General features: G+C 44.7%; 1 protein-coding gene and 1 pseudogene across 3 annotated transcripts in view; one reads left to right on the top strand and one right to left on the bottom strand.

The window, feature by feature from the left end:
• Window positions 1–1556: 1556 nt before the first annotated feature.
• LOC130278147 (U2 spliceosomal RNA) lies at window positions 1557–1729 on the top strand (annotated as a pseudogene).
• Window positions 1730–6624: 4895 nt separating this feature from the next.
• The window catches only part of MRTFA (myocardin related transcription factor A), a 76846-nt gene continuing 71775 nt past the window's right edge, over window positions 6625–11695 (bottom strand). For 2 of the 3 annotated variants that reach the window (XM_056523715.1, XM_056523714.1), the window contains 3 exons: window positions 11482–11616; window positions 10203–10263; window positions 6625–9608 (listed from right to left, as the gene is read on the bottom strand). In XM_056523715.1, coding sequence (XP_056379690.1) covers window positions 9127–9608; window positions 10203–10263; window positions 11482–11616 — 678 coding nt within the window. In that variant the 3' untranslated portion in view covers window positions 6625–9126. The remainder of the gene's footprint in view (window positions 9609–10202; window positions 10264–11481; window positions 11617–11695) is intronic. The other variant, XR_008844832.1, reaches the window with a different exon arrangement.

Below are 11695 nucleotides of genomic sequence, written 5' to 3'. Positions count from 1 at the left end.
ACATGGGGGGGCAAACCTCCAGATGTTGCAAAAGTACAACTCCCAGCATGCACTGACAGACCTTGCATAGTGGGAGTTGTACTTTTGTAAAGCTGGAGGCACACTGGTTGGAAAACCTTCAGTTAGGTTCTGCAAATTGTAGTTTTGCAAGATTTAGATGGCCACGGTTTAGAAACCACCGCAAAGTGATCTCCAAACTGTGGCCCTCCAGATATTGCAAAACTACAAATCCTAGCATGCCCAGACGCAAACTGCTTTGTGGGCATGCTGAGAGTTGTAACTTTGCAAAATCTAGAGGGCCACTGCACAGTGATCTCCAAACTGTAGCCCTCCAGCTGTTGCAAAACTACAAATCCCAGCATGCCCAAACAGCTGTCTGGGCATGCTGGGAGTTGTAGTTTTGCAACATCTGGAGGGCTACAGTTTAGAGATCTCTGTATAGTATCCAGATGTAGCCCTCCAGATGTTGCTAGGCAACAACTCACCGCCTTCCGTAGTCGCAGGATCGCCGCACCAGGGAGAGGATGGTCGCCGGTAAGTGGACCTCCGCCGTTGGTCACTCTACAGTTCCCCCGTTCTGCCCTGACTACAGGGGAACCGAACTTTAACCCCCCCCCCCCGCCCCGATCTGCTATTGGTCGGCACCCCAGCCACCTTACTCCTATCCCTTCAGGGGGATCGGGGGTGTCTTGCCCCTTATTTTCTGGGTCACCGGAGACCCGTATGACCCAGAATCGCTGCAAAAAAAATAAAAAATTTTTAAACAATAAAAAAAAAATAAGTATATAAAAATAAAAGAGGGTGAAACAGCACCTGAAAGGAAGGGATAAAATGTCCACTAGAATGCAAATAAAAAAAAAAACATCCTACTTTACTGTGATTTGCATAATTGGTGTAAATAGTGCCATTTATAGTGCCATTTTATGCTGCAATTACTAAAAAAAATCGCAGTAAAACCATGTGTAAATATGGCCTAAAGCTTCTTACAATTGTTCACCATAAATTATCAGTTGGTGTCTGAAAGTGGGCAAAATAATGATTGATGTCTATCTTGATTCCTTTCCCCCCCCCCTGCCAGGAGTAGGTTTCTCCTCCATGGTATACAGTTCGGCACCTTTTCCTGCAGAACCTGCACACGGTAGGCTTCGCGCACTCCTGCTCCCGCCTTGCCTCAGCTAAACCAGCTGGCGGCGAGGGAATCTTCGGGCGGCAGTTTTACTTTCATTCTCTGCCGCCTGCATGGTCACAGCCGGCCCTGTTTGTTCCCTATGCCATTGCTGTGGTGGCGCCGTTACTGTCTTTCTTTTGGACAGGTGCGCTAGGGATTAACATACCCCTTCTTCCTTGGTGGGAGCAGGGGAAGATGCGGACAGGAATGGCTAATTGTTCAGTACTGTTCTCTCTCCTGTGTTAGGAGAAAGTGGCCAAAAGTGGTTATTGCAGCTGCATAGTTTTTCTTTGGCCATTATCAGGCTCCTGTCAATTTAGTAGTCTGTAGTATTATCCTCAGATCTCCTGCTTCCTAGTATGCTCTCCCAGACCTTGAGATCATTCCTATTGCTTCTCATGGTTTTTTTTGAACAATTAAGTGTAGTATCTGTTCTTATCAGTTTAATTTCTGATGTGCCCATTTCTGATATGCTCCCTACCTGGGGACCATATATTAAATGGATTTTTGAGACCTGGGGCCGATTTGGAAGTTTACTTCTGTTTGCGGCACATAACCTCTGTTTTCTGAGTGATTGTTTCGGGCCTTGGCCCGTTTTTTTGTGGCTACCTGCTGGCCATTTTACTGGGGTATGGAGTTTTTTTTGACAGAGGTCCAGACTTCGAGACACTCATCAGCGTGGTTCGCCGCGGCTGAAGTCCTGTTACCTCACCACCTGTGCCAGGTGGCTGAAATGGGTGCCCTGGCATGTGCAGGGGACTCTCTGCAGCTTCCATGGGGTCTAGACCGGTGTCAAATGGACTCTTTACGGCACCCATGGTTAGCGTAGTCTGCAGCAGCTGCAGTTCCGGCACTGAGAGTTAGTTTGGCCGATGTACAATGGACCTTCTCCGCTTCCCATGGAGCGCGTGATGTTTGCCGTATCTGAGGCTGCAGTTTTGATACTCCACTATAAGAGTGAGTGGACCCATGTCTTATGGACTCTCTACTATGCCCATGGAGAGGGCAATGTCTACCACATCCGCGGCTGCACTTCCGATACTCCACTATAGGATTGAGTGGACCAATGTCATATAGACCCTCTACCCTGCCCATGGAGAGAGCGATGTCAACCACATTCACAGTTGCAGTTATGGCACTCCCATGTGAGTGGGAGTTGGCCGATGTACAATGGACCCTCTACGATTCCCCATGGAGTGCGTGACGTTTGCCGTATCCGCAGGTACAGTTCCGGAGTGGAGCGCTGTAATATGGACCCTCCACAATGCCCATGGAGAGAGGGATGTTGGCAGTTCCGGTACTCCACTACACGTGGGAGTTGCGAAGGGGTCTCCCTGCGAGTAAGTTGGGCTCTCTGCATCGTCCAGGGGAGTGTGTGGTCTGCCGCACTTGTGGCTGAGCTTTGGTTCCCCCCTCCTTCCTGTTAGGGGTATCCAATGGCTGTGTTCCTGCTTGTACAAGGTACATTCTACAGCAGCAGTGACCACTTTACCAATGCCATGGGTGGTGTAATGTTGCTCTTCAGTGGTATCTGCTATGGCTCTGAAGGGCTCCTAGATAGAGCACTGGTAAATTACTGGTTTGGCAAAACTGAAGCCCCAGTTCAAGCCTTCTGGTGGGAGAACACTCTGGTACTTCACATTAATTGAAAGTCCATGCTAAAATTGCTTCTTTCACAACGGCGGTTCAGGTACCCTGCTAATAGTATGGACAGTTATGGAGTCCATTTCCCCTCCTTCCTTCTGTGGAGTTTCCGTGGTTTTCAAGGGGTAGTAATTTGCAGGCTACCTGCTGTAGCTCTCTCAGCCAACGCACTCCCCCCTTCTTTAGAAGGGGCAGGTTTGTGGAGTGCCTGCACTGGCCACTACAGCCATTTCACTACCCCCTTCCTGTCGTTTGCATGGTATTGGGTGAAGGTGACTTCATGTCAAAGTTTAGTGGATTCTGGCTCTGGCTAGTCCAGGCTTCTCTTTCCACATCCCACAGGGGGCATAATAGGAGCTTGTGAGCCTTCTGCTCCAGATGATTCTTCTGTTACTTGCTCCCTTTCATGGGGTTGCTTGGTGGGCTTCCTGTTTTCAGCCATTCCACTTCTCTTTCCTAGAGGGAGTTCTGCAGGTCTTGTACGGTTCCTGTTTGTCTTCTTGCAGCAGTTGTCCTTTGACCTCCTAGTCTAGGATGTTTTATATCTTGGTTCCCATTCTCCCTCTCCCATCTGTCAAACTCCCCGTTGATGGAGTGCTGTGGGATTTGGCATAGTTACAGCTGTTGTTGTGCTGGGGTTCACCTTGTCTTTCTTCTTGGCACTGCTAGGGTGGTTCCCACCTTGCCACCCACCCCCCTCCCCTTCTTTTTTCCAGGTGGGGTGCTGGCGATCCTGATGTGGTTCCTAATCTGGTTACCCTATCCCTCAGGTGGCACTCTTCTTCGGGGTAGCACTTTCTTCTTACTTGGAGTGTCTTAGGACCCGCCTCCTCGTGGCTCCCTGAGGTTCCACAGCTGTCTCAATGGTGGCATGTCATTCCTCCCTCTGGGTGTGTGTCTGTTCCATGCTTGGACGACTTTCTTGGTGGATGTCCCCCGTCTCCCTCTCTGTAACTGTTTTTCTCTGCTTTTTACTTAGTCATCCAGTCCGTTCTGACCGTTGGGATTCACTGCTTATTCGGCCACGTCTGTCCTCACATTCCTTGTGTCTGTGGTAGCTGGGCAGCGCAGGAAGCTCAGTGTTAGCGATGCTTGTCCCTCTGCCCGCCCTTCCCCCGTAGGGTCTATCACTACTTCCTTGCAGGTCCCAGACTCGTTCATATCCTCTCCCTCGATATTCTGCCTTTTCAGCACCTTCTTGCATAGTACTGTCTTCCAGGTGGCTGTTACAGTTGCTGTCTCCGGAATGGTTTCCCTGTGTTGTCTCTAGCCTAGCGAGGTTCTTATCCTGGCCCCCTCCGCGATCTGCCTCTGCCTTGGAGCATGTCGCTTGGGGCGTTTCGCACACGCTTGTAGTTGCAAGGAGTCTACTGGTGTGGGTCTCCGCGGTCCCTTACCTTATTTCTGGATCTGAGAGCCTCTGGTTCTGATGGTGGCTGCCCCGGGGTTTCCAGACAGCTCTTCCTTCCTTACCGGCCTGTTTACCTCCCTCCTGGGCCATGTGGACCTCATGGCCCAGGGCTTTTCGGTCAGTCTGGTTGGCCCTGTCTAGCCAATGCACCCTTCTTCGACTGGGTAGTCCTCTCGTTGCACACTTTGTCATCTCAGTTTGGGTGATAGCAGGCAGGCTCCATGCCCTAACCTTCTTCCGGGCCAGTTTGTTCGGGCATGGATCTTGCTCTGTATCTCTCTCTCGCTTTTCTTTGCCAGCAGCTTCTGGTTTGCATCCTTCTGAGTTATTGCACTCTGCTGGGTGTGCTCAGCTGCCTTATTCTTGTCTTCTCCCTCCTCAGCTTCAGCCCTTCTGTTGCAGCTGCCTCGTGGTAGGGCTCTCTATTCGTGCCTTCCAGCTAGTTTCCCTCCTAGGAGCTGGCATTTTTTTCGCCACGTTCTCTTGCTTTGAAGAATCTCTGATTAGGGTTCTCTTGTCGCTTTCTCTTCCTCGTTTGTCAGGCCCCACCCATCCTGCATCTTATGTCTTTTCTTGGTAGGGGATTTCCGCTCCTACGAGGTCGTATTCGGCCTGGTTGGCCTCCGGAGTGGCCATTTATTTCCGTTTTAGTCAGTTATCGGACCCCAGTCTCTGCAAGATTCCTTCCTTTTGGGTCCTGGCTCACCCCTCATGTTTTCTGGGGGTTTTTGTTTTCCAAATTCCTCTGGGTCTTGTCCACTTTCTTCTGCAAAGAGATATGGCTCAGTCTCTGGCCTGACCTGCCCTTTTCTGGCGGTTGTTTTCCCACCCCAGGGACTGCTTTGGTACGTCCCATGGTCTCCTGTGTCCCCCAATGAAGCATCCGAGAAAAGGAGATTTTTTTTTTTGTACTCAATGTAAAATCTCTTTCTCGTAGCCTTCTTTGGGGGACACAGCACCCACCCATTTACGGTTTATGGTCGGGTTGCCTGTTCCTTTCTGGTGTCCTTCGGACTTATCTCCTTTGTTGTTTGGCTTGTCCTACTGCTTTGTGACACCACTGATTAGCTCTGTGCCTGTGGGCAGGTGTATCCTGCTGGGAGGAGCAGACTTTTTTTGCCTAGTGTCAGCCTCCTCGTGGCAACAACATAATACCCATGGTCTCCTGTGTCCTCCAATGAAGGGTACAAGATTTTACGGTGAGTACAAAAAATAAAATCTCCTTTTTTGGTCTCCTGCTTGTAATGGCAGAAGACCAAACTCAGGAAGAGTTCCTCTGCACTGACCTTGATTGACAGCTGCACAGAGCCTCACTGAAAGATACACAGACTGAAAGCTGCTGCACAGAGCTTGAGGTCTTCTATTTATCACAGCACTGCAACGATGTGAGGGTGGAAGTGGTCCCCGAGCAGGCTTCAGTAATGTCATGCAAACACCCACTTTCTTAAGCTGGGAAATTGCACTGTGTGTGCAAGAATAAAAGTAAGAAACACAGCTTGTTGGATGGGAGAAGTGTTAGGAGTAGCTAGGGAACATAGCCTGAGTTAATTTAAAACAGTTTATTTGGTGACAGGTACTTTTAACAATGGAGCAAGTGGGGATAAAACAGGTTAAGAGAAGGGGGTCACATAGCACAGGTTTCCGACAGCTAAAATTCCGCTTGCGGAACCCATTGAATGAATTGCTGTAGTTTTGAGCTACAAACGTGCCAGTAAATTTAAATAGGTATCATGCCACCAGATCATCGTCAGAGTTATGCTCTAAAGGGATGAAAGCAGCACATTAATGTTGTCCTCTCTAGGGGCAGCATAAAAGTGATATTTTAATTTCAGCATATCTTGTAACTTTGTAGAACTTAGGCTATGTTCACACCTCGGAATTTCTGTGCGGAATTCAGCTTGGAATTTTGTACAGAAATTCCACTGCAGCAAATTCTGTAGCGCTGTGCATACGGCGGAACTTCCACTTCCGAATTCTGTGTCCGCACAAAGAATTAACCTGTTCATTCTTTCTGCAGACTCTGCATGGAATGCATAGCAGTCTATGAGACGGCGCATTCCCATGTGGTCCTAGAGCCGGCATATTGTGCCCGCAGTTTACAGCATGTTCGATTTTCCATGCAGACATTCCGATATGCGAACATAGCCTTACAGTTTATTTGTTTCAGTGCAATCCCACCACTGTTAGGCAGGTGTCTGATGTATTCAAGAGATGAAGGCTCCACCACCCACCCTCTGATGACTGATGTTTTTGGGCAGTTTTACTGCCCGAACATGCTGAGAGTTGTTGTTTTGCAACAGCTAGAGGCACCCTGGTGGGGAAACCCTGCAACAGACTACATGCAAAATAAGACATAACAAATAAGGGGCTTCGGTATGTCTCATGGGCCCCTTGATCTGTCTGATTTTTCAGCAATTTTTATTCAACTCTACATTTGGTGTACATCATTTATTTTATACATTCATTTGTATGGATGAAAATTCCAGATACCCAGCGTTTGTAATGGTAATTGTACCAAGCAAATATATCCACGTACATGTAGCATGATAAAAAAAAAAATTATAAATCACTCACCCTGCATCTGAATCAGACCAAAATAACACTCAGTATTAGCAGATTAAGCATTAACAATGTGGTATGGTTAAGCCATCTTCTAAGGGCCATAATACGATTGTGAGGAAAGTAGTCCGTACGGGTAAAGTGTCTTTGGCAGAAAGGTAACTTGTTTGGCAGCAACAAGAAAAATAATAACGGAACAATTACTAGTTGTTCTGAATACCAGAAAATGCATATAGTCAAAGTCACAATTTAGTAATAAATGCCATGAAATAACAATAGAATGAATATGTTTGTGGGATAAGTCTCAGGTGCAGTAATGGGGGGTGCACAGAAAAGAAGAAATTGAGCTGCCTTTAGGCCAGATGCTAAAACCATTCCCATTGCAAATTTCTGAGCATAATCTAGTGGAATAATTCAGCTCAGAAATTCCTGTGCAGCAGCCTCTCATTGTTTTCAATGGAATTCCACTGAGCGTGCATATGGCAGAACTTCCACAGTGGAAAATTCTGTTGCGGAAATTCAAATTTGGGGCTCTGATTGGGTATGTCAGAGTAGCCCTAGCACCAACTTGATTAAGTCAGCGCCTGCGGGATGTCCACCCGGAACTTTTCCAGGTGGATATTCAGCCATCTAAATAGGCCCTTAAAAGCTACAGGTCTGCTGTAGCATCAAGCTAATTTAATAAGAATTTAAGGGGGGGGGGGGGGGGGGGGGGGGGTTGTCCATTTATTTGAATCTTTTATTAAAGAAAAAAATCTGGGAACCTTGTAAAATAAAATAAAAAACAACACTATCAATTCCCTGACATTCCTGGTCTGGCATTCTTCTAGTCCACCACCCATCTCTATTTCCTAGTTTCTCTCGACGCTCAACATGTGACTGACGCAGGCAATCACTGGTCTAAGCAGTAACCAGCTACAGAAGTAATAGATCATGTGTTCAGAAAAAACATGAAGTAGAAGAGACCGGTGGGGAACTTGGCCTACATTGGAATGAAAAAGAAAGGGGATGTGAGTATGCCTATTTTATAAAGATTCCAACTTTTATTTACTTTTTTTTTTTTAATAAACACTCAATAAAACTCAAATGTCACAGTCATTTAAACTTTTACCAGGTCATACAGAAAATAGGTCTGGGTGCACAGACCCCCACCAATCGCTTAGACCAAGTGAAGAGAAGTGCTTATTTGCGCACCTCTCCCAGTCTCTCTCCTCACTGCAGGAGCCCGGCTCTATAGACTTACTATAGAATCAGGCTCCAGCATTGAGGAGAGATGGGGAGAGAAGCGCTCACTTGTTCTTGAGATCAGTGGGGGTCCCAGCTTCCAAAAATCCCAAAAACTTTTTGTTTGTTACAAGTTTTTTTGTTTGTTTTTTAAATGACAATAACATTTGATTTTGATTTTAACTTGACAAAATGAACATGCCTAAGTAAACTTGTCATCATCTAGGTTAGATGCTTTATAAACTTCATTAAAGCACTCAAATCCAATTATGTGATAATTACTACAGCTGCCAGTTATACGAAGGACTAAAACTCAAGTAGCTCCCAAATTTAAAGAGAAGAAAACAAATACGTGTGAATGTTTCCATATTAAGAGAATTCCATCTTGAACTCTAGAAGAGCTAAGGTTGGAAAAATGCTGAGGGTCGACAAAGAAACAAATGTTAAGCTAAAGGAGGAGTCTTTACAGGGCTTATGCAATGTTTAGTAAAAATACTGTGGGGGGGGGGGGGGGGGGAGAATAAGAGGGGTAAAAAAAAAACAACCCTAACACACCTAGCTCCAGTCTCTTGCTGGTCCCATGATGTTCTCTACCCTTTCTGCTTCGGAGACCAGTGCTCAATGCAGGACCTGCTGGATCAGCCAGTCACTGGCCAACACAGAACACTGCTGCGGCCAGTCATTGAGTGTTTGTCTCCGAAGCAGTAAGAAGAGAGAAGACCGGTTAGTTTCCTCCTGCCCCAGCACCATATTAGTTTATACTAAACACTGGATAACCCCCTTTAAGACATTGAAAATGGCAGCGTATTCTTCTTTAAACATTGGCACCTCATATTTCTTTCTTTTTAATGCTGTCTGTTTAAGTGAGAAGTATTTGGCAGAAAAAATGCAGGGCAAGTGCAATATGCTGGCTTGGACTATTTGACAAGTTTGGTTGTGTGACATTAAGTTTGCAGTTTTGCGCTACTAAAGATAGTGAATGTGGATGTGTGAAATCCAACAGGTCTGGATTTCCACTGAGGTCATGTCTCGGTCGTAACACAACTTAGCAGTGTTCTTAATGTCATACGGCCAAAGTTGTGTAGCTCAAGCCAAAATCTCAACTTTAACAACCACTAGGTTATAAACAGGAGTCCCATTGTAGCTGCAAGTCATGGCTGTCCAAAAACTCTGTAGAAAAGACACTTGGTGTTGCTGTACTGAGTGGAGTCAGATTCATTGCTGGAGGCTCTGACAGCTCAAGCCAGTCCATACTATCAAGGTGAGATCCAGATATGTCCAGTCCTAATGGGCCTCCTTCAGGAGAGAAGTGCAAGTCAGATGTGTCCATAGACGAGGTAGGGTGATCCAGGATAGCTAAACTGCTCAGCATCTGACTGTGCAGTTCATCAATAAGTGTCAACGCCATTGCACCATCCTCATCCCCATCTCCATGAAGTATCTTTGTGCCTGTCGAAGCCTCAAGAAAATCTTCTAGTCGGTCTGGTGTTGTAGGAGCAAGTAGTTGGTGCAACTCGCTCTGTGGCACCTCATTTACGACAGGAGTTGGAGATGTTTGTTTCATGCTTGGCATGTAACTTTCTTTACTTTTTGTAGCTAATTCTGTCAATCAAATAATTGGATATGATTAAAACCAATAAAAAAACTAAACTTAATGAAAATATCAGTCCGCAAAAATAGAAGCAGCAATTATAGAAGAGTTATTAAATGCTAAATGGGTAGTGGGTTGTGAACGAAGCAGAGATAATGGGACCAAAATAAGGACATTCACTTAATCCAGACGTAATCAGTAATGTTAGATGCTCAAGCAGTGCAAAAATCATAGGATTTATCTTTGTGGAAAGCATCTCTTTTTCTAGTAGTCCCAAAAGCATTGCAGCCACTTATAGGGGGCCCTGTGTACATTTAAAGGGTCCTGACAATAAGTTTTTTGGCTACTTAACCACCAACTGTTAGAAATTAGCTTTCTACCTGTCAACAGTTCATGTTAGCATTATGTATAAAAACATGTTACACAGAGGGCTTAATTTACCCAAAAAGAGTCATGTGGGCGGTCCCAGTCTCCAGAAGAGTCATCATGGTTTGACTGAGGATCCACATACAAGAAAACTACTCTGGCACATCTGCAGTGAAAGTCGGGGCAAGTACAGCTCACTTTAATACATGTTTAGAATTTAACTAAAGGAATAAACTTACCTAAATTGTGTATAAAATTGTCCAAAAAGTCATCAGTTTGCATTCTTGTGGGTTGCCCTTCCTAGTAAATAAGTAAATAACAAAGAAATTAAGAAATTTTACACAAACACCAAAGTAAATCTATTTAACATTATAACCAAGGAAGAAACAGTGCACCATTTAATTTTAACTTGCAAAATGGGGTAGAAATGGAGAATGGAACAGAATGACAATTTAATGGTTAGTACTGTATATAAACATATTTCTTTTTTGCAGGGGACATTTTTTATTTTAAATATGGACTATACCCTTGGGGTTAAACCAACACAATTATTACATTGATTTAAATAAATAAATAAATATATAAATAAATGAATGAAATAATTTTCTCTAGAAAACCCCCTTTGAGTCAGACTACAGAAAATCTACATGGTGTCAATCAACAGAAGTCTCCAAATTAGGAAGATTCCAAACTGTTGGTAGGGTTAAATGTCCCTGTCACTCTGAAAAAACTAAAAAACATTTGATCTGTCATAAGTTCTGATTGGTCAAGGGTCTGGTTCTCCCAGTCTTTCTTCAGGAGACGGACTCCGTAGACTCCTGCAATTGGATAGAAGTGGCAGCCAGCTGGGGAGTGAAACGCTTAGTTGAGCATTTCTTTCAGCTCTATCTAATGATCAGTGATGGTCTGAACACCCAAGACCCTGACAGTTTAAAAAACATTTGACAAGTCACACAGACATATAAAGTTTTTTTTTTTTTTTTTTTTTTTAAGTGACAAGGCCACTATGTATTTTTACAATAATTTACATACTTTGTTTTGATAAAAAGTTTGATGTCGTAATTATTTTTGGGAAAATACTAAAAAAAAAAAAAAAAAAAAAAAAAAGGGATAAAGGTCTTTATCTTTAGAAGATCGATGTGACCCAAAGGCATTATCCAACTAGGCACATGGTAAGGCAGGGTTAAGATTGAGGAATTTCCAAGAAGAATTCTGCTAAGAAATTACACTGATATTCCAATGCAGCAGAATCCCATTGCTTTTTATGGGAATCGGTTTCACAGTGCAGACTACAGAATTTCAGTGGTGGAGTTCCCACAGCTGGAATTCAACTGCCGAAAGAATCATCTCTGTCATTCTTTTAGAAAATCTGCATGGAATACATTGCCGTCCCTGAATCAGTTGGTGCAGGGCGCTCTCAGAATCCTCAATGTGAGGAGAGAGAAGGGTAAGGGAGAGAAATCAGGAAAATAAGGGATCTAAAAACATATCTAATAGTAATGCATAGAGAGGAAATACCGATTTTGGAGAGCAGCATAAAGGAGCCTCCTCTCTGAAGTCTGACTGCTTCATATCCGAAAATGCCTCCATATTAGGAGGTATGGCATTAGACAGAGTAGTACATGGATTCAGTTGAATAGCTGATCTTGAGTTCTAGAAAAGAACAACAGAAAAATTTTAAATCATCTTAAAAGGGGGTGTCCAGGAACACTTTGGGGGGAGATTTATCAAA

This window comes from Hyla sarda, chromosome 6, assembly GCF_029499605.1.
Source record: "Hyla sarda isolate aHylSar1 chromosome 6, aHylSar1.hap1, whole genome shotgun sequence".
NCBI lineage: Eukaryota > Metazoa > Chordata > Amphibia > Anura > Hylidae > Hyla > Hyla sarda.
The sequence above is the reverse complement of the archived record's forward strand: the minus strand, read 5'-3'. Positions and strand labels throughout refer to the sequence as shown.